General features: G+C 40.8%; 1 protein-coding gene across 3 annotated transcripts in view; it reads left to right on the top strand.

The window, feature by feature from the left end:
- Nucleotides 1-15,919: 15,919 nt before the first annotated feature.
- POLD3 (DNA polymerase delta 3, accessory subunit) overlaps nt 15,920-26,946 on the top strand; it is a 44,871-nt gene continuing 33,844 nt past the window's right edge. The window contains exons 1-3 of one of the 3 annotated variants that reach the window (XM_074335773.2): nt 15,927-16,131; nt 18,144-18,199; nt 24,526-24,646. Coding sequence is in view for 2 of the 3 variants with exons in the window: in XM_019744423.3 (XP_019599982.1) it covers nt 16,072-16,131; nt 18,144-18,199 (116 nt within the window). In the remaining variant the exon portion in view is untranslated. Of the gene's footprint in view, nt 16,132-18,143; nt 18,200-24,525; nt 24,647-26,946 lie in introns of all 3 variants that reach the window. The other 2 variants (XM_019744423.3, XM_019744422.3) reach the window with 2 other exon arrangements.

Below are 26,946 nucleotides of genomic sequence, written 5' to 3'. Positions count from 1 at the left end.
TACAGCTAGGATTAGAATCTAGGACTCTCCATCACAATTTAATATTCTTTCCCCTACACTATGCTTCCTTTCATCAACTCAGCAAATGTTTGTCAAGCTCTGTGGCCACTGGATATATGGAAGACGCAGAGCATGTAGAAGGCAAAGACATGGTTTCTATCCTGGGCTTTGCCACTTTTTATCTTTGTAATCTTGGACAAGTTGCCCAGTGTCTCTGGGCCTCAGCTATGTCATCCATAAAAGCTGGGGCAGAGGGGCTGGAGAGGAGGGATTGAATTAGACGGTGGAATCTCAAATGCCTACAGTCTGTGTAGGATGTTACTGTTTTACTTATTCTATTTTATTCAGTTATATGCCCTCTTAATTATTGTTTACAGCAGAGACATTCATTTGTGTTCAAAAGAATAAGTTCTATTGATGTTTCAGTCCTGTTTCATTTTGTTGCTTTTTCATCTCACGCATTTTCCATATTCTTCTTAGTTCTTACCGTACTTTATATTCACAATGGCACCTTAGGTCATATTGTTTCAACAGAGTCACACAGTGCTCACTTCATTTTCACAAAAATTGGGTTCTTCCTCCCCCTCCCCCCTTTTTAAAATGTGGTCCTTTCAATGTAGCTCTTTTTTTCTTCCTTTTGTTGACGACATGGTCAAGAAATATATCACTTATCAGAAAAAAGTTTTAGAAAGATAGCAGTACCACTACTTTGACCAATGGCAAAAGGCACTTGGCCTAAGTATTGGGAGATCATAGAGAGTGATAAGGATTCCAGGCCGACATGTTAGTGCCACGGCCAGAGGTGGCAGCGAGGTGTTTGGATTAATAAATAAAGCCTGAAATCTGATTTTAATGTGGAATCCTCTAGTCTTTAAATTCAATTAATTCAATTAAAGTGTGGCCCTCAATAACCAAGTTTTCTACTTGGTTATTGAAGTCCTGTGTTCATTGTTTTTCTTCATGTGAGAAGGAGCCGCAGCTGCTCCTAATGGGAGATGACAAAAGGAGAGGTGAGTCTGCCATCTGCTGCTCATTGACAGTATATACCTGCCTGTCCTTTGTTAGGGTTCAGGCACCACCGTGTCTGAAAGGGTCAGGCCTCGAAGACCTTGTTAAGCACCCAACGTGTTATGGGTGGGTGTCTGAGGCAGCCAGAAGTCTTTCATCCCAATACCCGGAAGCGATCGAGCCAGCTCCTGGGTGAAATCCACAAGCGGAATCTGTCCTGTGCTGAACATCAGGAATGTGCTGGCACAGGCCCAACATGTGGCTAGGAAAGGGTGTGGGGAGAGGAGAACAGATCGGAGCAAGAGACACCAAGTGAAGCTATTCCAGAGCCCCAGGAATGGGGCAAGGGCTAAGGCAAGAAAATGGAGATTAAAAAAAGAGTAGTTTTGAAAAACAGAAAGAAAGAACAGACTCGGGGAGACATGGGATCCAGAGAATGAAGAGGTGGGACTGCCCATGCCTGCCCATGAGTTGCACCTTGTGCTACCCGATTAATCTTGATAAAACTTCAGTTTGATCATTAACTCCAGCCCGTTTTGGTTTCATCCTGAGACCAGACACAAAGCAATCTGTCCCCAGGTGGACACGGAATGCCTCTCCCCACCTTCAGCCAATCTCTCCTATGACTTGTCTATTAAGAATCTTAGACTGGGCGGTGGTCAAGAAGTCCCACTGAGAGTCCCAGAATCAGTCATTTTTATGGCGGTGTGAACGTGGAGAAGGCCACTAATCATCTAGAAGTTTAGTTTACTCATCTGAACAATGGCTCCCTGTATGACGCAGTCTCCTGAGCCAAGTGACTATGAGCTAATATCTGACATCTGTCATCTTATTGTTTCCTTGCAACCCCAGGAGATGGGAACTACTCTTACCCCCATTCACTGAGGAGGACACTGAAGCTCAGAAAGACGGAGTAGCTTGTCTAAGGCCACATAACTAGTAAGTGGCAGAGCCGGAATTAAAACCCAGACTGCTTAGCTCCAAAACTTTCTTGCTCTGACTCTCTGTATCAGCTAGCTTTTGCTATAAAATGACTCACTCTGAAACAAAGTCGCTTAAAACAATTACTATTTTATTGAGCTCACAATTCTATAGATTGTCTGGTCGTGGCCAGCTCAGCTAACCTGTGCTAGGCTCCCTCATGGGTCTATAGTCAGCTGGCGAGTTGGGTGATGGCTGGATGATCTAGCAGGGCCTCACTCCCATATTCAGTGATGGGCAGTCGCTGGCTGACTGCTGGCTGGGCACCTTGGTTCTCCTCCATGTGGCCTCTCATCCTCCAGCAGCCTAGTTTAGGATTCCAAGTGCAGCAAGAGGAGGCAAGCACCCATGCACAGGCATTTTTCTTGTAGTCGATCCCAAACCAGAGTCAGTGTGGAAGGGCACTTTCAGAAGGAGTAGATAGACGGAAGGGGATAGCTCCTGGCTACTTTTAAAATCTGGCATAGCTGCTAAACTATAATCCCTGTCTACTTGTCTCACAGAGTTGATCAAGGGATACAAAGGATGTGAATCAGCCTTGTGACTTTCTATAAAGCACGGCCCAGATGAGAGGTGTTGTATATTATTAGCACTATTTTCTACTAGTACCCAACTCAATATGTGTGATTATTAGCTCAATTTTACAGGTGTGGAAACTAAAGTCCAGAGAGGTTATGTGGCTTGCCCAAGGACATACAGCCAGAATCTGAACAGAAGTCCACATGTCCCGTGTTCTTCAATCACTTAATTCTTTATCACTTTGTTCTCTAATCCGTTTTCCTAAGTCTTGTTTCTTCAACTTAACTAACAATTCCTTGAAGACTTCAGGCATTCCTTTTATTTTTTTAGTGGCCCTTGTGGTGGCTAGCAGTATACCAAACACATGGTAAGCACTTACTGACTTATTAATGAATGAGTCATTCATTCAGTTATTCATTCCTTAAGCTAATGGTTATTGAGCCTCAACCATGTCATAAGTAACACACTATCCCGTTACTTAAGGAACTCATTGCTTAGTGAAAGAAATAGTCAAACTGACATTGTAATCTCATTTGATAGAGAGACTGGCTCTCAAAGGGTTATGGAAATAAAGAGAAGGAGTCCTAAACTATCCTGGGAGCCAGAGGGCACCTGCCTTTTTAAGTGCAAAAGAAACTGGGGAGGGTACTTCTGGAAGAGGGCACAGCATATGCAAAGAATTGTAAGTGAGAAGTAACATAGTAGGAGGAAGGACTTATCAACAATCTGTGGTGCTGGAGCATAGGAAAGAAGCAATGAGGGCGGAGAGGTGAGATTGAAGAGATAAGAAGCTTAAACTTAGGGTGGTCAGAGGGCCCAGTTGGTTAGAGCACAAGCTCTCAACAACAAGGTTTCCAGTTCAATTCCCACATGGGATGGTGGGCTGCACCCCCTGCAACTAAGATTGAAAACAGCAACTGGACTTGGAGCTGAGCTGCGCCCTCCACAACTAGATTGAAGGACAACAACTTGGAGCTGATGGACCCTGGAGAAACACACTGTTCCCCAATAATAATAATAAAAATTTTAAAGAAGCTTAAATTTGATCTTGAAAGCACTGGGATCTACCAAAGAGAAATGAAAACATATGTTCACACAAAGACTTGTCTGCAAATTTTTTAGTAGGAGTTTTAGCACCAAAACTGGAAACAATCCAAATGTCAATCAATTGGTGAATGAATAAAATATGGTATATGCATACAAATGGAATGCAGCAGGCCCTCGAATAGTATCATTACATTATAAAGTTGATGAGATGCCGTGGGAACTTAATTCTTATTTATACCAGTTAGCCTATGGTAAAATTGGTTTCATTAGCCATCATTTCCCTTAAAGTCACAGAACCTATTGACGATGTTAATGAAGACTTACTATACTGCTCAGCACTAAAAAGTAATGAACTACTGATATTTGTTCTATCTTGAAGAATCTCAGAAGCATCATGCTACATGAAAGAAGTCATGTTAGTTTGCTAGGGCAGCCATAGAAAGTACCACAGAGAAGGTAGCTGAAACAACCGAAATTTATTTTCTCAACAATTCTGGAAGCTAGAAGTCTGAGATCAAGGTGTTGACAGAGTTGATTTCTGCAGAGGCCTCTCTCCTTGGCCTGTAAATGGCCGTTTCCTCCCTGTGTCTTCACCTGGTCTTCCTTCTCTGTGTACGTCTTCGTTTCTTCTTCTTATACAAACACAAGTCATGTTGGGTCAGGGCCCACCCCAATGACCGCTTTTTAACTTAGTTACCTCTTTAAAGACCCTATTTTCAAATACAATCATATTCTGAAGTACTGAGGGGTAGGATTTCAACATATGATTGCAGGGGGGCACAATTCAGCCCACAGCAGAAGCCATACACAAAAAACTACATGTTGTATGGTTTTAGATATATGAAATTTCTAGAAAAGATAAAATTATAGAGACAGAAAGCTGATGAGTGGTTGGGGGCCAGAGTGGAAAGAGGGAATGATTGCATAAGTGGGGAAGGAAGGCACAAGAGAACTTTTTGGGGGTGATGGAAGAGTTCTAAAATTGAATTGTGGTTTTAAATGTGTGGGGGTTAACATCCTCACATCTGTGTTTTAGAAACACCAGTCTGGAACTGGTGTAAAAGATGGCTCGGGGTGGGGACGGTGAGCAGGGGACGACAGAATGGAATAGAGATGAGGCGAGAAGATGAGGATGAGCATGAATTTCCTTTATAAGCAGAAAAACAAGTTGTTGTTTTTTTAAAAGACTGATGATAAGGAGAGTCTGAAACAGGGCAGGTCCAGGGTGAAGAGAGCTGTGATGGAGGTATCTCCTTGTGGGACAGAGAGAGGGAAATGAGGATAATTAGTCTGGGGGAAGTCTAACCATATGATTTTGTCTTTTGCTCTAGAATCTCAGAAGAAAATATTGAAAGTTAAGATACTTCAAATTAGTCAACCCAAAACGCATGGAGTGTTTATTAGATACAATACTGTGTACAAAGGTTATAGGTATAGAAACATATGAAGTTTCCCTTTCAGGGCTCCAGCAATGGTGCTCTTTGAGCCCTCAAGTCTGGTTATGACATGGGTTGGTCCTAAGTTTTATCCATTTACGCTCACCCCTCTCCCCCCATTTCTAATCAGTGGGCCTTTGAAGGAAGCTGGATTTCCTGGTTTAGCTTATCGGTAATGCTCACCTTGGTAACAGACTATGTAACAATTTCAGTGGTGAAAGGAAAGGTAGAAACACCTTCCACAAACAATATTCTGTAGACCAACAAAAGGGATTGTAGAGCAGAACAATATTTAATTCAATTTCATCCATCTATCCAACTGTTCCTTCAGCCGTTCAATTATCAGTCAACAAATATTTGCTGAGGGCCTACTCCATGCCAGCTTTGGCCACACTGGGTACCGGGAATCTAAGGATGAAAAATCCTTTGAAGAACTTCCGTTCCATGGGAACTTAGGAGTGACCACATGCCCTCCTCCTGCAGATTTAGGCCTGCAGCTTTGGAGGCATCTCTGACTGGGGACATTCTAGATGGAAAAGATCCCAGAATGTCCATTATGCTTTTTTCTAAGACAGCACCTACCACCACCTCCCAACCCTGTTATTTAGTCAGGCAAGTTGTGAAGTTCATGACCAGCCTCACTCCCACCCACTTCTCTATTTTCAAGTAGTTAATTGGCCAGAGTTGGCTCTACCCACCATGTTCAGTTATTCTCACTCTTCCTCACTCCTTAGCTCACGACAGGCTGGCTTTTGTACCTCTCAGTCCTCCAGCCAACGTTACCAGAAGCCTCCGAATGGCCAAATCCAATGCATTTCTCTTAAGCCCTACCCAACACCATTTTGGGGAAGGACTTTCCACTGCCCATAACGCCCTCCTAAAAACTCGCTTCTCCTTTTGTTTCCACACTGTACCCTCCCAGCGTTCCTTCTCCCTCTCAGTTCTTTTTTTAGGACTTCCCTTTTTGGCATGTCCCTTAACTGCTGATGCTCCCTGGGGTTCTGTCTTCCGCTCTGTCCCTGAGTGATCTAGTCCCCTCCGATGGTCTCAGTCCCAATCTATATGCTATGGGTCCCCAGTCTAACTCTGCATCTGAGCACAGACATATCCCATGGCCTGCTGGGCATCTCCAATGCATGCACCCCGTGCATTTCCTTTTATAACGTGATCTTGACACTGTTAATCTGTTTCTAACAAGGGCCATAAGTATCTTGTATTCTACTGTATCTCCTATAGATAGTGAGTTAGTAAAAGGAACTCAGTGAACAACTGAAGAATGAATAAATGAGCACCTATCTAAGAGACACCTGTCCACTGGCTGCTCAGGATCCTGAAAAAAGGTATTGATAATCCGAGATTTTAAAAAGCCGAAAACCTGAGATAAGCTGAGCAAATCAGTTTCAACCATTTAGACATCATAAAATGGGGCATTGTTGAAAAAAATCTGTAGTGACGGGTAAAACCTGGACGTAGTGGTAGAGATGAGCCATGGCAACCCATTGCTGTGTCTAAACTAAAATTATGAGGAAGTAGAAACTGTAGTTAAGCCACAGAAGAAAACAACAGTCATAGAGAGGCAGTGATGCCAGCAGAGAGAGACAATGAGGCAAAGAGAGCCTCCCACTCCATCAAGACGGTGTCTGGAAGGGCCTTTGCCCCTTCTTTACAGGATATTAAAGCTGAGGCCACATGCCATTTCCTCAGGAAGCCTTCCAACCAACAGTGCCGGCAGCCACAGAGCAAGGGTCTCTGAGAGAAGGCTCATATGCTTCTTTCTAGCCCTGAAGGCCTGACCCTCTAACCCCCTACCCTCGATTTTAATAATGCAGAGATGATGTGCTTAAGATAAAACTTCTCATAACCAATTTCCAGTTGTTTTCACTTTTACCAGCATCCCTGCAAAGCACCCTTCCAGCCCCCAAGGGAATGGAGAAAGGAGAACAACATACAAAGCAACTGCAAGATGGGGGTATGTGTGGGAGGGTCCTCCTGCTCTTTTCCTGAATGTTCAAAGCAACAAATGGAGCAGTGCGAATGTCTGGGGATTGAGCTGAGGAACACACAGGCTGGGTGTGCCTGTGGGCTGGGGTGGCAGTGAGTGCAGTGGGTGTGAAACGGGAACTGGGGTCTGAGTGCCCTCCCTCTTGGGCCACCCACTTTGTTTTGGTAACTGTTTTACACTGATTTTTATAGAACTCATAAGGTGTTTTTGAACAGCACTGGGAGGCTTATCTCACCCTCCCCTGGGCTCCTGCCTCCCGGGCTGTCAGGAAAGTTGATGTGTCCTGGCCTGGGTGGCTGTATATTCCACAAGACAATGTACCTTATACCTACACGTCTACACAAGGCACACACTACACAAGTTCTCATAAAACAGTATTTTTTTTTTTTTAAAAAAAGGAAGAACTATTGGCCTGTGTGTATTGTTAAAAGTTATAACAACCACAGCACTCTGATGTCCTTTTTTATATATTTTGCCTAAAGTCAAAGGAGGGATTACATGGTATCTAACCCTGGGTACCTAAATCCAGTTTCCCCACATGTCCTCCCATCCTCTGGCTGGGTTAGTTGCTTCTACAGGGTTCCCATGGCACCCTGTGCTTCCCTCACACTGTATTGCTGTTTACCCCGCACAGACTGAGTTCCCCAGAGATGAAGACCGTGCTATTTTCCACTAGTCACATAGGGCTTGGTAGACAGGCGGCCTTGAGTAACGTTTGATGAATGAATGTATGAAAGATCTAGTGCTCAATACCTGGTGTTGATAAGTCCTGGGCCCCTGAGACTCTGGAATGACCCTGGGACAGTTATGTGGCCCCCAAGTCATGATTCTTCATCTTGTATTCCTTGGTGCTGACCTGGAATGCTATCCAGAGAACTGTGCGGTTCCCGAGCTCCTCCTACAGGCCCCCTTTCCCGCTCAGCATCCTGACCTACTTCCCCTACTGAGTCTGGAGAGCCTGTCTGCCTATAGGTTGACCACTCTTCACTTTCTCCCTGCTATTGAGTCCCATCTAGACCTGTCAGAATCATTAGACTCTCTGACGCCAGTCATTTCTGGGATGAAGTGGGGATGAAGAGGAGGAAAAAGTAAGGTCAGCCTTCTATTTCTAACACTAACCTTATGTTCTCTTTTGAGCCATGGAGGCTGAAGAGTCTTGCTCCTATGGCTCCCACTGCTAGTATCGGATAAAACCGCCATCCCCAACAGTTTTGTCTGGCCTCCTTTGCTGAGCAAATGCTTTGGTCGATTGGTTGTTCTGGTTTCTGGAGAACTGCTCTTGTTCTTAACATTGATGTTAAGGCTCATCCTTAAGGAACAAGTGAGTTGTCTTTTCTTTCTTTCTTTCTTTCTTTTTTTTTTCTTTTTTAAAGAAGTAGCATTTAAGATATATGTAGGAAGGTTGGTACTTTTCCTTTTTGGAGATGTGCCTTTTACACTTGAAATAGGGAACATTACAGACACCTGGAGTAAGGAGATGAGTTGATTTCACATCGCCAACTGCCCTGTTTTTTTTTCAAAAGGAATATACGTTTATTTTTTCTGATGATAAAAATGATACAGAGGTTTGTAAAAATTCAAACATGCATAAGAAGAAAAAGCGAGAATAAAAATCAGCCAAATGCTCTTCTCTGAAGCCAACAACAGTGTTTGAGCATGAGGTGTGGGCATGCCTGGGCAGAAACACATTGCCCGCCACCACCTACTAGCCTTATGGTTTAGGGCAAGTTACTTAACCTTTCTGAGCTCCAGTTTACTCATTGTAAAACAGGGATAATAGAAGGTGAGTAACAATATTTACTTGTTTTATAGAATTGTTTTGAAGATTAAATGAGAATTTCAAATAAAATGCCTAGCATGGTGTTTGCACACTTAATACACTCAATAATAACAGTGAACAATACGGCAGGCCTCCTTGCTCCTTCATCCAGTGTTTTCCCCCCTGAAATCTCACTGCCTTCAACGTATTAATAATTGAACTTAACTCAATAAATATTTACCGTATTTCCCCGAAAATATAATTATAAGACCGGATCTTATATTAATTTTTGCTCCAAAAGATGCATTAGGGCTTATACTCAGGTGATGTCATCCTGAAAAATCATGCTAGGTCTTATTTTCTGGTTAGGTCTTATTTTCAGGAAAATGTGGTACTGATCACCTGTTAGATGCTGGTGTTGTTGTTGTTGTTATATTAGAAAGAGGCCAGTTCTAAAATCCTACTTAATTATTAGTTTAAGCAAAGCTTGTCTTGGAACCTATATGGAATCATTTCCTTTTCACTCTTCCCTCTAACATAAAACTGATTTACATCTAGGTCCTTTATATAACTACATATATAGAATTTAATAGGGTTGTTTGAATATCACATGAGTCATTCTCTGCAAGGTACCCACAACATGGTAGGTGTTCAATACATATAGTTATATCACCCCAACAATGCACAAGACTTTCTCACCTGTGCTTATGGGAATGAAAGTGCTCTTTTCTGGTTTACGTTTGACCCTAGAACTAAGCTTTCAGGCATGATTGAGATAAAACACTGATCTTCTGCACACGGTCCTGGGCTTGTTTGCCAGCTGTGGTTCCCTCCCTAACCTAATCAAAGATCCGTCCTCCCTAACTTTCCTTCCCCTTGTCCTCCTAACAATTGCCCTGACAACTCCCAAGATTAATTTCTCTTTGCCTGGAGTGTATGTTCCCACATCCTGTAGATATTCAGTATATACCGTTTGTGACTTGGCTTCCACTGAAAGCCATTCTCCTTTGATTGATGTGTACAGGATTCCAAAGTTCTACAAAAAAATGTATTAGTGTTCACTGTACTTATTATTGTTTTTCCTGTATGCAGTTATAAATTAATAATGAGACAGAAAACACATGTTTAAGATCCTGGATGCTGGAGCCAGACTGCTTGGGTTATAATTCTGGCTCTGCCACTTATTCTGTGATCTTGGGTAAGTTACTTAACTTCTCTGTGTTAATGTTTACTTATCTAGAAAAAGGGGATAATAACAGCTTTGCTCTCTAGGGTTCTTTTGGTGATTAGATGGGATAATATTTGTAAAGCACTTGAAACAGAATCTGGCATATACTTAGTAGTAGATAAGCGTTGGTTATATAATAGTTACCATTTATAGAACACTTAGCTATCTGCCAGGTACAGAACATGTTACTTTCAATCCCCTCAATCATGCAAAGTAGACAAATTATGTGTAGTGGTGTGCTAGAGCTGGCCTGTACTTGCTTATGAGAGCTGAATGATAACATTTCAGAAAGTTTGCAAATCAGTTGTTAAACAGAGCCTTACTAAAAATTAAATTCTATAAATTCTAAAACTTTAATTCTATCAATTAAATTATATTAAAAACAAAGACAACAGATATTCAAATCTCATCACTTTCTAATTATTTTACTACATGGTTCTACCTCTGTGCTCTTTCGATTAGTTGTTTATTGTACTTGTATGGTGGAAATAATGTTGTGATGTCGTGCATCTCTACCTAACTGTGTTTGGTGACATCAATAGTAGTAGCTTGAAATCTGCTGTGGTGGGAGTATTTACACCACAGAAGTTGGCAACCACTACAAATCAGGACTTTATTTTATTTGACAAATTAGTTGTTGAACAATAGGCCATTCTTTAAAGGGACATTTTTCTAATCCCGTTCTAGTCCTATTACTACATCCCAGACTTGGAGATGCCTTCGATCATTAATCTTAATTTGATAGTCCCATTATTGTGTTGCCTGGGGTCCGTTTTTGTCCCTTATTCCTTCTTCCCAGAATCTCTTTTCTTTTGTCCAATATTAAGATTGAACTCATTCTTTCTAATACCTGTACCTATTTCCTATTTTCCTGGTTTGAGAAGGCTTGGCACAGTAGTTAAGATCCCTCAAATACCGTGTTTCCCCCAAAATAAGACCTAGCTGGACCATCAGCTCTAATACGTCTTTTTGAGCAAAAATTAATATAAGACCTGGTATTATATTATACCCGATATTCTATTGTATTCTATTGTATTCTATTCTATTGTATTCTATTGTATTCTATTGTATTCTATTGTATTGTATTGTATTCTATTCTATTCTATTCTATTCTATCCTAGACTGGGTCTTATATTAATTTTTGCTCCAAAAGATGCATTAGAGCTGATGGTCCAGCTAGGTCTTATTCTCGGGGAAACATGGTAATCACTTTTCTTAAACTTTTATTGGTGCAAACATACAGAAAACGATACACATCACAAGTGTACAATTCAAATCATTTTCACAAACTCAACATACCATGAGACCAGTACCCAGATCCAGAACCAGAACATTACTCTTCTCTTGGAAGTTTTCCAGTTTCTGCCCCCCCCCCAAGGGTAACCACTAACCTAGCTTCTAAAAGTCATGCAACTCTTTTAATATTGGCGTATCTAGCACTGTGTTAAGCCAGGTAGACTATTATCTGCTTTCGTTGGTGTTGGGGTAGTATCAAGACTCTTTCTGGTCAATTATCTTGTCTTATATCCTACTCCTGTGGAACAATGACAAGAAACTTGAGTTCCAATCCCAGCACTACCACTTACCCCTGTGACCTGAAAAATCCATGTCTCCTTTCTTAAGATTCAGCAGTCTAGTCTATAAAATATGCACAAACACAAGGCATTTGCAGGGTTGCTATGAGGATTAAATGAAATCTCACTTTCAAAGCACCTGGTACACACAGAAATACAAAGGATCATACAAGAATATTGTGAAAGACTATATGCCACCAAATTTAATAACCTTGAAGAAATGGACAAGCTCTTAGAAATATATAACCTTCCTAATCTGAACCACAAAAAAACTGGAAAATCTAAATAGACTGATCAACAGTAAGGAAATTGCAATAATCGTTAAAAACCACCCAAAAAGTAAAAGTTCAGGATGGCTTCACTAGTGAATTCTACCAAACATACAAAGATGATTTAATACCTGTCCTTCTCAAACTATTCCCCAAAAATTGAAGAAGAGGCAATACTTCCTAACTCATTTTATGAGGCCAACATTACCTTGATACTAAAACCTGGTAAGGATAACACACACACAAAAGAACATTACAAACCAATATCTCTACTTAATACAGATTCAAATTCTAAACAAAATATTAGCACATTGAATATAATGCATTAAAAAAGATTATACATCACAATCAGATAGGGTTCATTCCAGGGGCACAATGATGGCTTAACATATGCAAAACGATCAATGTGATACACCACATAAACAAAATAAAGGATAAAAGTCATACAATCATATCAATAGATGCAGAAAAAGAATTTGACAAGATACAGCATCCATTTATAATTAAAACACTTAATAAAATGGGTATAGAAGGAAAGTACCGCAACATAATAAAGGCCATATGTGACAAACCCTCAGCTAGCATCCTATTTAATGGTGAAAATCTGAAAGCTTTTCTCTAAGATCAGGAACAAGACAAGAACGCCCTCTTTGACTACTGCTATTCGACATAATATTGGAAGTCCTAGCCAGAGTAATCAGGCAAGAGAAGGGAATAAAGCATCCAAATTGGAAATGAACAAGTCAAATTGTCACTTTTTGCAGATGACATAATTCTTTATATAGAAAACTCCAATGACTCCACCAAAAAACAAAACAAAACCCAAAAACAAACCTATTAGAAACAATAAACAAATACAGTAAAGTTGCAGGATACGAAAATCGATGTACAAAAATCCATTGTGTTCCTATATACTAACAATGGAATTTTAGAAAAAGAAATGAAAGAAACAATTCCTTTCACAATTACAACAAAAAGAATAAAATACTTTGGAATAAAATTAACAAATGATTTAAAGGACACTGAAAACTACCAGACATTATTGAAAGAAGTTTAAGATACAAACAAATGGAAAGATATTCAGTATTCATGGACTGGAAGAATCAACATAGTTAAAATGGCCATATTATTACCCAAAGCAATATACAGATGTAATGCAATCCCCATCAAAATACCAATGGCATTTTTTAAAGAAATAGAACAAAAAATTATCAGATTTGTATGCAATCACAAAAGACCCCAAATAGCCAAAGCAATCCTGAGAAAAAAAGAACAAGTCTGGAGGTATCACATTCCCTGACTTCAAATTATACTAGAAAGCCACAATAATTAAAACAGCGTGGTATTGGCAGAAAAACAGACACACAGATTGATTGAACTGAGTTGAGAACTCAGAAATAAACCCACATATATATGGGCAGATAATTTTCAACAAAGAAGGCAAAAACATACAATGGAGAAACGAAAACCTCTTCAATAAATGGTGCTGGGAAAATTAGAAAGCCACATGCAAAAGAATGAAACTAGACTGCTATTTGTCACTAACACAAAAATTAACTCAAAATGGATCAGAGATGTAAATATAAGACCTGACATAATAAAATTCATAGAAGAAAACATAGGTACTAAACTTATGGAACTCGGTCTTAGAGAGGATTTTATGAATTTGACCTCAAAGGCAAGGGAAGATAAAGCAAAATTAAATGCATGGGATTGTTTCAAATTAAAAAGCTTCTGCATAGCAAAAGAAACATCAACAAAACAAAGAGGCAACCAGCCAAATGGGAGAAGATATTTGCAAACAACACCTGTGATAAGGGGTTAATATCCAAAATATACAAAGAGCTCATACAACTCAACAACAAAAAAAAATCTGATTAAAACATGGGCAGAGGACCTGAACAGACACTTTTCCCAAAGACATACAAACTGCTAACAGATATGTGTATATGAGAATATGCTCAACTTCACTATTAGGGAAATACAAATCAAAGTCACAATAAGATACTGCCTCACATCTGTTAGAATGGCTATTATCAACAAGATAAGTAACAACAAGTGTGGGAGAGGTTATGGGGAAAAAGGAATCCTCATACACTGCTGGTGAGAATGTAAATTGGTACAGCCACTATGGAAAATATTATGGATGTTCCTCAAAAAATTAGGAATAGAATTACCATATGACCTAGCAATCCCTCTTCTGGGTATCTACCCCCCAAAATTGAAAACATTTATCCATAAAAATATATGTACCCCTATGTTCACTGCAGCATATTCATGGTGACCAAGACATGGAAACAACTGAAATGTCCTTCGATGGGTGACTGGATAAAGAAGATCTGGTACATATATACAATGGAATATTACTCAGCTATAAGAAAAGATGAAATACTGCCATTTGCAACAACATGGATGGATCTTGAGATTATCATGCTAAGCAAAATAAATCAGACAGAAAAAGCCAAGACCCATATGACTTCACTCATTATATGGGATATAAAATTGAAATCACTAAATGAACAAGACAAACAAACAAAAACTCATAAACACAAACAACAGTTTGGTGGTTACCAGAGGGAAAGTGGGGAGAGGGAGGTAGAAAAGGGTAAAGGATATCAAATATATGGCGACACAAAGAGATTTGACTTTGGGTGGTGAACACACATGCAATATGCATTTGTACAGATGATGTATTATAGAATTGTACACTTGAAACCTATATAATTTTACTAACCGATGTCATCCCAATAAATTAATTTTAGAAAAGAGTTAGGAAAAAGAAAAAAAAAAGCACCTGGTACAGTACGCCTGATATACAGTAATGTAATAGTTAAATGTTATTGATTTTATTGTGTGTCGGTAAATATGAGGGTTTTATGTATATTATCTCATTTATAACTCTAGCCAAATAGAATTCTTTAATATTCTCATTTGCTCTTTCAGTCTTTCACATCTCAGTAGCCAAAACATCACCATTTACTTAAAAATTAAGGTTCCAAATCTAGGTATTTTTCTTGATTCCTGTCTTTCCTACACTCTGCTCATCTAATTCATCACCAGGTTTTGCTGACTCTAAAAAGAAAACCCAAGTCACTCAGTTCTCTAAATTTCTACTACCATTATCCTATTTTAAGCCACTACCATCCCTCACTTAAATATCTTCAGGAGAATGTAAGCTACATGTGAACAGACTCCATGTATTATTAATCACAGCTGTATGCCTAGCACCCCAGCACCCAGAATGGTGCCTGGCTCTTAGTAGGCTTTTACTAGCTATGTCTTGAGTGAATGCATGGTGCAAGAACACTTTGAAGTGGGTAATATTATTATTTCCATCTTATAGATGGGAAAATGGGCGTGCAGTGGTTAAATAACTTACTTAAGATCACACAAATACCAAAACCAGGATTCAAATCCAGGGTCCAACTTAGAGGCTGCAGGTTATCCACTATGCCGCCATACTGAACTACACTGGCTAATGTGCTGAAGTTAATTATTAAGGGGTTTTTAGCTGATGTAAGGAGAAATTGTAGTTGAAATTCCCCAACGTGAAAACTTTTCCTGAGCATAAAGTTCATGTGCCCCTTCGCACAGCCTTGTAGAGACATCATCAGTTGGCTTCTCCCAAGTCTCGTCTCTCGTCGTTGGCCTTTCTCCCCAACAGCCCAACTACAATGAACTCTTTTCTCTTCCCAGCAAATACTCCTGCCTCTATCCGAAACACTGCCTCTCTCTTCTGAAAAACCTTTCCTAATTTCTCAATACTCAACTAAAATTACCTTTTTTATTTCTTTGTTGTTTATTGCTGTGTCCCCAGTGCCTAACAAGTGCCTGCAATAGAATAGGTACTTGATAAATATTTGTTGAATAAAGGTATGAAAAGGCAAGGATTCTTTTATCAATTTACAGATGGAAAGACTGTGGCTCCTAGAGGTCAGGTATTTTCCCTGCGTCAGTGACTAAAGTGGCAGAGGTGACATTTGAATCCGGGTTCCACTGACAGCCGCCCCAGACCACGCCCGCCCTCCTACTCCTCACTTCCGCCCGCTCCTACTAGCCCCACCTACTTCGGCGAGCGCCGTCGCTCAGACTAGTTTGGCCCTCGGGCGGCCGCCGTAGCGCGTCTTTCCGTTGCTCTGGGAGACGACCCCGGCCCAGGGTTGGAGGAAAGACGTTTCCCGCCGGCGGGAGCTGCGGTTGTGGCGGCTTGGGGAGCTCAGAGACTGCGGGGCGCGGCGCTGCAGCACCATGGCGGACCAGCTTTATCTCGAAAATATAGACGAGTTCGTCATGGACCAGAACAAGATCGTGAGGAGCTAGGACCGGGGAACTCGGGCGTGCGACTGGGGAGCTAGGACGGGGGTCCTGGGCCCGGCGAGGGCGGTGGGAGCCTTGACCCCTCTGCGTGTGTTCTCGTGGGGACTGGCGGAGGGAAACAGGTCCCCCCACGCCCCAGGGCAAGCGAGGACTCGACAGAGAGGGCCTCAGGCGCGCGCGCGAGTCGCGTCCATTGGGTGGGCGTGCTGGGCGCTGCACAGACTAGGGGCCGTGGAGGGAGGAGCATTGATTGATAATATTTCTAAGGCGTCTTCTCTACACCTGTCTGATAAGGTGGTTGGAATTTAAAGCCCCAAGTTTACAGTTGAGGAAGTTGCACGGGTTTTAAGTGACAAGCTATTTGACCTTCCAACAGTCGGTTTCCTCTTACTGGAAATTTGGTATTGATACAGGCTTGACCTGTCTCAGGAATGGGGTAAAGATCAAGTGGGACAGTGGATGTGAATACACTTTGCCAGTGTGAGGATTGAGTGCCTCCTGTGAGCTTTGGACACACATTATTGCATTTCATCTATGCAGTGACCCAGCCAGAGGTCGGTAGAAGTATTCTTAGAAAAGGCAGTTGAAGTAGAGGGGCCAACTAACTTCTTTATTTGTGGCTGGTAAGGGATAGGCAGTTTACCAACTTCGGGCCGTCTCTGTTGCTAATGCTTTCTTCTGTTACACATCACACTGCCTTTGCCTAACCTATGTAACACTTCTAGTTACTGGAAACTCAGCATTTTGAATTGGAAGACTTTGGAGAGAGGAGTGACAGTAGAGCTAGGGAAGGATGGAAGCTCTAGGCTTGAACCCCGGAGTTCCCAATCTAACCTCTGATGCAGTATCCATCCACCCCATTCATTTCCTGACCCATGCACCACCTATGCCTTTAATGTTTGTATGGCTGCAACTTTCCTTAGAAGTTTTTCTGACTCATGCACTTCAAAGTAATCTAGCTTCTGGGTGAATTTTAGGATTGTTTTCGGTGGTGGCCCCCAAAACAAAAAGGGCAGAATGTGAAATAAAAAAAGCAAAACATGGAGTGTAAGAAAAATAAGAACTTTTTCTTTGATGTATATATCATGTTTCCCTGAAAATGAGACCTAGCTGGACCATCAGTTCTAATGCATCTTTTGGAGCAAAAATTAATAAAAGACCCGGTCTTATAATATAATATAATATAATATAATATAATATAATATAATATAATATAACATAATATGTTATAATACTATTTTAATATAAGACCAGGTCTTATAATATAATATAGTGTAATATAATAAATATAATACCGGGTCTTTATATTAATTTTTGTTCCAAAAGATGCATTAGAGCCGATGGTCTGGCTAGGTCTTATTTTCAGGGAAACACGGTATAAGCCTTCCTCTTTAGACTCTTTGCATTGATTGGTGTAAAACAAGCATTTTAGTACTTGTTAAGATAAATATGTCAGTCTTGCCTGCCCAGATGGATGGTTCTTGGTAAAACTGGGATAGTGTGGGGACTGAGCCAGAAGTGCAGTTTCCAGGCTCTCAGCCTCACGTGGCAAGGTGCTCACTCAGGTAGTAAATGGCCATCAACTGTGATTGGATGGCCATCACCTGTGGCTAATTGGCCGTCAGCTGTAACCAGTGAGCCATTGGCCACTAATATAACTGCCGTGGCTACGCTAGCAGCCAATGGGGGTTGGCAAGAAGATGGTGGCTGAGCTAGCAAGAGCGGATTGCAGTTAGCACTGCGGATGCCACCAGCGAGACTATAGTGGTATGACTCCCCTATCTTTGGCTCTGTGGGTGTTCCTTTTTGGCCTCACCATGTCCTGCGTTCTTATGTGGGGAGCGGGAGCTGAGACCCAGCATGACACCCTGCATGATAAATGGTATTTAGTATAATTTATAAGGCATAATCATCTAAGAGTAGGAATCTTTAGGAGCCTTTAGAATTGACCTGTACTCCGGAGTCATCTAATAAAACATTGAAAAAAGTTCTTTTTCTTGCAGGTGACGTACAAATGGCTGAGCTATACACTAGGTGTTCATGTTAACCAGGCCAAACAGTAAGTCCAATTTACTACTAATTTTAATCACAGTGGAGTCTTGTTTTTCTTGTTTTTTGTTTTGCGTTGTTTTTGGCTTTACAGATAGCCTCTAGGTTAGAACTTTTTTTTCCCCTCTGAGAAAATGGGAAAGAATATTATTTTTACATCTTACTACTTTTGTCTATTATTCAGGAGGTTGGTAGACTTGTGTGCAAATGTGTGCTAATACATTTACTGACTTTATGTGTAGTCTTGCCCGCTGGTTGACATCACTTTGTTATTTCATATTTATTAAATGGGCTAGCCAGTTCTGTTTCTATCTCAGATTTATGTCTGGTATCTTACAGCTTCATGACATTTTCACACATGCTCCTTAGGCCCATCTCTGGGTGTTATTGAAATAACTCCATAATGAGGTCAACAGGTGTTTGACACAAGCTGTATGTGTAACAGTAGAAAATGGGGACAACGATTTAAGTGAAACTAAAAAGGTGAGTGGTTAGGATGGTGTAGACCACTGCCCTTCTTGAATTTTGCTATATCACCTTTTCTTGCTGAAACTTGTAGTCCAATGTGAGGCCAAAAGGGAACATTTTGTAATTCACTTCAAAATTTTTTGACCTGTAAATGTGCAGATGTTGTTTATGTCCCAAGGGAAGGGAGGAGTTGGTGAACAGGCTGAGACACATATATTGAGTCAAATACTTCATTTAGCTTGTTTTCTGAAGGTGGTCTGATTTTTCCCTATTCCTTGAATCGTAGGAACGTTCCATGAGTCTTAGAAAATCCCTGATCTCTAGAATGGGTTGATTTGGCTTTATTTGGGTTGCTGTTTGATAGATCTAGGAGTCTGATTTTGACTGGATGTTTATGCCTTCACGATGTGAAACCCTTTGTGCAAGGATGCATTTGGACAGATTTTGACTAAGATTACCGTTGCTAAGACCAGTCCTGTCCCAAACCCAAGAGGTTCAGGTAATTTTGGGAATGGACACCTATAAGAGTAATTCTTTGTGGTGGTTATGGATGTTTAATATGGAATGAAGTAATTATTACTATATAAGCTTGTTTGGATTTAAAGGTACATATTGAAGATGTAATAAAATTGCAATTTTACTGTAGCTACCCTAATTATAATTTTTATAGAATTAACACGCTGTCTGTTGTTGCCTGTCTGCTAATTTCATCCCCACTCTCTATCTCTCTTATACTCTAGCCATGCTTGCCTTTCTGTTTCTCAAATGTGCCAAGCTCGTTCTCACCCTAGGACGTTTGCACCGTTCCCTCTGCCTGGAATGCTCTTTTCCCTCCTGTCCTGATCCTCCAGGTTTCAGCTCAAATTTCACACATTACTTCTTGGAACAGCCCTCCCCTAATGCTCTATTTCAAGTATCCCCACCCCTCCCTAACTTTTTGTCACATGTATTTCTTTCGTTATTTTTTCTAACAGTTTAATTGAGAGATACAATTCAGGTACCATGCAATTCACCCATTGAAAATGTATAATTCAGTACTTTTTAGTATATTTCCAGAATTGTGCGGCCATCACTACACTTAATTTTAGAACATTTTCACCCTAAAAAGGAACCCCGTATCTATTAGAAGTCACTCTCCGTTTTCCCATAGTCCTCTACCCCTAGCCCTAGGAACTATTTTCTCAGTCTATGATTTGCTTATTCTGAACATTTCATCTAAAGGGAATCATGTAACATGTAAACTTGTGTGCCTGGTTTCTTTCATGTAGCATAATGTTTTCAAGGTTTGACCATGTATCAGTACAATAAGATCTCACATAACGTGGTCGATAGGTTCTGTGACCTTAAGAGAAATGACTTATAATGAAACCAATTTTATCATAGGCTAATTGATACAAACAAGTTCCTAGGACATGCTATCACCATTACAACGAAACGATGTTATTTGAGGGCCTGCCTGAAGTACCATAAAAAGGTACTTCATTCCTTTTTATGGCTGAATTATTCCATTATGTGGTGTTAGTTTCCTAGGGCTGCCATAACAGTACTACAAACTAGGTGGCTTAAAAACACAGACTTTTATTGTCTCTCACAGTTCTGGAGGCTGGCAGTCCAAAATTAAGGTGTCAGCAGGGCCACGCTCCCTCTGAAACCTATAGAGAAGAATCCTTCCTTGCCTCTTCCTAGCTATTGGTGGTTTACTGGCAATCTTTGGCATTCCTTGGCTCATAGCTGCATAACCCCCGGTCTCTGCCTTTGTTGTCTCATGGCATTCTCCCTGTGTCTGTGTCTTCACATGGATGTTTTCTAAGGATAGCAGTCATTCTAGATTAGGAGCCCACCACCTCCAACATGACCTCATCCACAGTGATGCCATTTCCCAATAAGGTCACATTCTGAGGTACTGGCAGTTAGGACTTTAACATACCGTTTTTTGAGGGGGAAGGGAGAAACAATTCAACCCCGAACATGGACATACCACATTTTGTTTATCCATTCATCAGTTGATGAACATTTAGGTTGTTTCCACATTGGGTGTTATAAATGGTGCTACTATGAACAATTGAGTACAAGTTTTTGTGCATACATGTGTTTTCAGTTCTTTCGGGTATATGCGTAGGACTGGAGTTTTTGGGTCTAATGATAAATCTGTATTTAGCATTTGGAGGAACTGATGAACTATTTTTAAAGTGGCTACGCTATTTTACAATCCCTCCAGCAATGTATGAGGGTTCCAATTTCTCCATATTCTTTTCATCCCTTGATTATCTGTCTTTTTTATTTTAGCCATCCTAATGGGTGTGAAGTGGTATCATTATGGTTTTGATTTGCATTTCCCTAATGACTAATGAATTTGATCATCTTTTCATGTGCTTTTTAAACATTTGTGTATCTTTGGAGAAATGTTTTTTATGATCCTTTGCTCATTTTTTCATTCAGTTGTTTGTCTTTTTGCAAAAATTTTCTCCCGTTCTGTGGGCTATTGATGGTGTCCTTTGAAGCACAAAAGTTTTTATTGTTGGGGAAGTCCAATTTATTTTTTTTCTTTTGTTGATTGTATGTTTTATATAGTATCTAAGATGGCTTCACCTAACCCAGCCAAGGTCATGAAGACTTACTTGTGTGTTTTCTTCTTCTAAAAGTTTTGTAGTTTTAGTTCCTACACCAATAATTATCACTATATTTAAGGTTTCTATGAGTCAAGTGCTGTTAACATTAAAAAATGCCTCAGGCCTCACAATAAGAATACACTATAATTTTCAAATTAGGTATTGGCTCAAGCTAATTTTAAACGAAGCACTAAAATGTGTAGTCACTATTTTTTCTAGGAATCATTTTGTAGATGCTGTGGGGAAACAGTACGACTTCTTTCCTTTGCATATGGCTATCTAGTTGATCCAGCCTTTCATAATTCCTATTACTGTCTGACATTTTCTTGCTTATTGTATGCCCGCCCCCCAGAATATAATCTCCTGAATGGAGGGAACACATTTAAGTTCATCCCTGTTCCAGTTACTATTGCTATGTAACAAATTACTTCAAAATTTAGTGGCTTGAAACAACTGTTTTATTATGCTCATAGATTTTTTGGTCTGGAATTTGGGCAGGGCACAGTGAAAAGAACTTGTCTCTGCTCCATGATGTCTGGTTTCTCGGCTGGGAAGTCTCAGCCACCGGAGCCCTCTGTCATCGGTAGGCTTCTTTGAGCACACGTCTGGCAGTCGGTGCTGGCCAGGGGGACTTGGGCTGAGGCTGTTGACCAGACATTGCGTATGGTCTTTCTGTCTGGTCTGGGTTCTCATCAGAGCATGGTGTCTCTGGGTAGTTGGACTTCTTACACAGCAGCTCAGGACTCCAAATGCTCGTTCTCCAGCACAAGGCAGAAGCTGGTTGCCTCAGAAGTCGAGCAATATCATATCTGCTTTATTCTTTTGATTAAAATGAATCACTAGCTCTCTCAGCTTCAAGGGGAGGTGATGGAGTCCGCCTCTCTCTGGGTGTCTGTAGAAGAGTATGTGGGATAGGAGATGCTTGTTGTAGCCTCTTTTGGAAAATACGGTATTCCACAGTCATTGCTTCTTCAGTGCCTGGCTCATATGAGGTGACAATAAATGTTTGCTGAATGAATACTAAGCACTGTGGTACATATTTCCTTTTTCTTTTTCTTTTTTTTTACAGATTTTATTGGGGAAGGGGCACAGGACTTTATTGGGGAACAGTGTGTACTTCCAGGACTTTTTTCCAAGTCAAGTTGTTGTCCTTTCAATCTTAGTTGTGGAGGGCGCAGCTCAGCTCCCGGTCCAGTTGTCGTTGCTAGTTGCAGGGGGCACTGCCCACCATCCCTTGAGGGACTCGAGGAATTGAACTGGCAACTGTGTGGTTGAGAGCCCACTGGCCCATGTGGGAATCGAACCGGCTGCCTTCGGAGTTAGGAGCATGGAGCTCCAACTGCCTGAGCCACCGGGCCGGCCGTGGTACATATTTTCACAAAGATTTATCCCACATAATCTTTATAACAATCCAGTGCAATGGATGTTATTAACCTCTCTTAACAGATGAGAAAATTGAGACTGGAGTGTCCTGTCACCTGTCCCTATTTTACCGATAGTGGAAGCATTTGAAGTATCAGTGTTGGCACTGAGGGCGGTGACTGGGCATGATTGTTAGTGATTTGCTTGGATTCATTAAAAACGTATTTTTCTTCAGTTCTTACTAGATTTTTAGCATTATTTTCGGCGCTGTCGTAAAACAGCAAACCTGACAGACAAGGTCCTTCTCATCACTGATTTATACAAGATAATTTGAGGTTTTAAAAATGCTGTGGAGGAATTAAATTGGGTTGAGAGGGCAGTGTACAATAAACACTGTATTCGTTTTGGGGAAAATTATAGGTGGAACTGATGAGGAAGGAAAATTAGTGAATTAAGATGAGATGGTATCATTAATCATGTCTATAGGAAGTGCATCTTGTAAGAATTCACATATGGGGGTGGCCGGTTAGCTCAGTTGGTTAGAGCGCGATGCTCTTAACAACGAGGTTGCCAGTTCGAGCCCCACATGGGCCACTGTGAGCTGCGCCCTCCACAACTAGATTGAAACAACTACTTGACTTGGAGATGATGGGTCTTGGAAAAACACACTTAAAATAAATAAAAAATTTAAAAAAAGAAAAAACTCATGTTAATCACTCATATTTAAAAATGTTTTGCTTGTGCTCGCTTCAGCAGCACATATACTAAAAATGTTTTGCATATTTTGTTTGTAAAATAAAATGGTGTGATCAAATTAGATAAACATGTCTTAGAGAGTCTAAAGGTATGCAGAAATTGTGTTTTTTTTTTTCCAGAAAGAGTTTGTGTAGTTTTGACATTCCTGTTAATATTAAAAGAACTGGGGTTGATTTGGGGAGACAAGTACATAGAGGACATCTGTGATGATATAGGCAAGACTATGAGTTGTAGATAATGAATTAGCCAGCAAGCTTGAGAGCATCTTGGGCATGGTACCTGCCTATCATTTCTTCTAGTAGCATGATCCTAACTAGCATGAATAAACCAAAATGTTCATGAATTGCTGTTACCCTGTCTTTCCTAACATAATTGCTGCATGGAAGGAAACACTAAAGAGAACAAGATATAGAGGAATTAACAACAATGCTAAATAGGGCACATTTTTGTCCTCCAGGAGCTTATAGTTTAGGGGGGATGGCAGATACATAAACTAGTTAGAATACAGTGTGGTAAGTGCTATAATAACAGATGTGGTATAGGCTCTATTAGAGATTAGAGGCAGGGGTACCCTGCGGGCCTGTGGTGTTAGGGAAGGCTTCCCAAAGGAGCCCAGAACTGAGGTGCTGTCTTGATGAGGAATTAGGTGGATGAGGCTGAGAAGAGTATTCCACGCAGGAGGAGGGACATGACATATAAAGGAGCAAGGGAAACTGCAGAGTGTTTCATGCAGCTGAAAACAGTGTGCGTGTGGCTGAATGGTAAGAGAGAACAGGCCAGGACAAGGGCCTTGCATGTCATTGCCAGGGAGTTGGAGCTGATCCTTACGGGGTGGGGAGCTACTGAACATTTTTGAACAGGAATATTCAGCTACTTTTCAACATCACTTAATGACCAGTAGGTATCTTAGACTTCACATGCCCCAAAAGCTAATTCCTGATTTCTGCCCCACACTTACTTCTCCTGCTTTTCCCCATCTCAGTGAATGACAACTTTATTCTTTGAGTTGCTTAGTCCAGTCATCCTTGACTCCTTTTCTCTCATACCCCACGATCAATCCATCAGCAAATACTGTTGTTTCTCCCTTTAAGTTCACCCAGAATTCATCCACTAATGTACTACCTCCATTGCTGCCCCCTAGTCTGAGCCACCATCATCTCTAGCCTGGATTACCGCAGTAGCCTCCTAAGTGGTCTCCCTGCTTCCTCCCTTGACACTCGGCAGTGTATTCTCCACACAGCAATCAGGGATCCTTCTGAAAGGTGAGATCATGGTATTTCTGCTCTAAACCTTCTAATGAGCTCCTTGCTTCAAGTTCTACATGTCTGACACTTGGCTCGGCTCTCTCTGCCACCACTCTTCTTCCTTACTCTGCTTCAGCACACTTGCCTCCTTTCTGTTCCTTGGACCTTGCCTACATTCTTGCTGCAGGAACTTTGCATTTGCCATTCTCTCTGCCTGGAGCATTCTTCCCTCAGGATATCCACAGAGGTGGCTTCCTTAGTTCCCACAGGGCGCTGCTCATGAAACCTTCCCTAATCACCTAATATAAATTAGCAAACTTCTTCTCAGGCACTCTCCATTACTCCCCCATAAATTTACTACCATCTAACATATATTTACATGGTGTGATCAAACAATATAGTGAATGTTTAAATAAAAAAACCAGTTTATTTTAGTAAAAGATACGTTGCCATTAATCCCCCTCAAAATATTCCCCCTCACATCAAACACACTTATCCCATCATTCTTGCCACTCGCTGAAGTTCTGGAAGTCCTCTTTTGTGAGTGTCTTTTGTTACGCTATCGTGGCTGCCTCAATGTCCTGAATGATTTTGACTTTGGGAAAGATCCGGAAGTCGCACGGTGCCAGATCCAGTGGTTAAGGTGGATGAAAACACACCATAATGTTTTTATTTGACAGAATTTGCTGTACCAGAAGCGATGTGTGACATGGAGCATTGTCATGATGGAGGGTGATTTATGGCACTTTAAAACAGACCTTCTCTCAACCGTAGCTCACATCTGACTGACTGCACCAAACAAGTTGGAACTTGTCACACACTGTTACTAAGGTTCAACAGGCCACTTCCCGTATTGAAAATCCTTGCCTTTCCATTGGATGGCACTCAGCAGCAGCATTCACCGTATTTTTTGATCACACCTCGTACTTATTTGTTTGTCTCTCTTTTCTACAATTTAAGCTCTGAAAGGTTGGAAACTTTGACTGCTTTGTTCATTGCTCTATCCCTAAGGCACAGAACATAAAGTATCTACTCAGTAAAATTTTGTTGACCGAATGACTTGATTTGTATTTTTAACACTTTACTATGGCAGCCTCATGGATAATGTTGGTGGGGAGGGGGCAGAACTGACACTTGGAATTGAAATAGTCCAGTTAAGAGATTTGGAGGGCATGGAGTCAAGAATTACTTGGGAGGGAGAACTGATGAGATTTGGCAACTCACTGGCTACGGAGAAGCGAAGGATAATGACTCCCAGATTTCTGGCTTTGAGCAGATGATGTTGTCTGGAATAAGTGAAGCCATGGGGATGAATGAAATAGACCAACCATCCTGGTTTGTCCAGAACTGTCGGTTTTAGCACTAAAAGTCCATGTCTCAGGAAACTCCCCTCAAATCCAGGCAGACCTGGATATTTGGTCACTCTCATATGCAAAACCCCAACTATTACGGAAACGGAGGAGGTAGTCAAGTCTGTGCAGGAAATGGAGCGGAGGCAGTTCGAGGGGTACCAGGGGACTCAGTAAGGCACAGGATAATGAAGCTAAGAGCAGATACTTCAAGAAGAGTGGTCAACAGTGTAGGTTGAGTTTCCCATGGAATTTTTGAGTTTCCAGCTGTTCTTGGCAGAAGTGTGACATGTTATAGAGACTTAATATATGTTTCTTGAAATAAAAGGCACGTATGTCTCTTTTGTTGTTGTTTTTGTTACAAAATCTGTAAGTTATTGAGGGGAGCCAACTTCTGATACTTTACAAGGATAAAAATTGAATTTAGGGATGTTATTAAAAGCAACATTATTTTTACATGGAGCATTTGGCAATCTCAGATTAATGAATACTCTGAATACTGGGCAGTGTGAATAAGCTGTTGCATCCTGCAGTTCTGAAACAACATTGAAGCTGAGTGACCATAAAACTGGAATTTCAAAGCTGGACATTTGTGATCATCTACTTAGTGGTTCTTAATGTTTTGGAGTAATGATCTCTTGTGAAACTTGAAAACCCTGAACTGTCTCCCATCCAAAAAGCACATATACACTTTACTTAAAATTTTGGGGGTGAAGGGTTATAGATAGCCACATGAATCCCAGGTTAAAAGAATCACTGGTCTAGTACTGCCCTCCCCTTTTATACCTCAGGATATTAAGAGGACTAGAAAAATGAATTCACTTGTCCAGTATTGCATAGCTAGACAGTGACTGAACTTATTCTTGGTTGTGTGTTCTAGTCATTATATGTCATTGTCACTGTTTTATTGCAGGTTCAGTCCCTCTTGGCCTATTACTAGATTTATTTCAGTTACTTACTGGGTCATTG

Source organism: Rhinolophus sinicus, chromosome 14 (genome assembly GCF_057876585.1).
Source record: "Rhinolophus sinicus isolate RSI-liver-muscle chromosome 14, RSI-T2T, whole genome shotgun sequence".
Lineage (NCBI taxonomy): Eukaryota > Metazoa > Chordata > Mammalia > Chiroptera > Rhinolophidae > Rhinolophus > Rhinolophus sinicus.
This window is presented reverse-complemented; position numbering and strand designations above follow the sequence as displayed.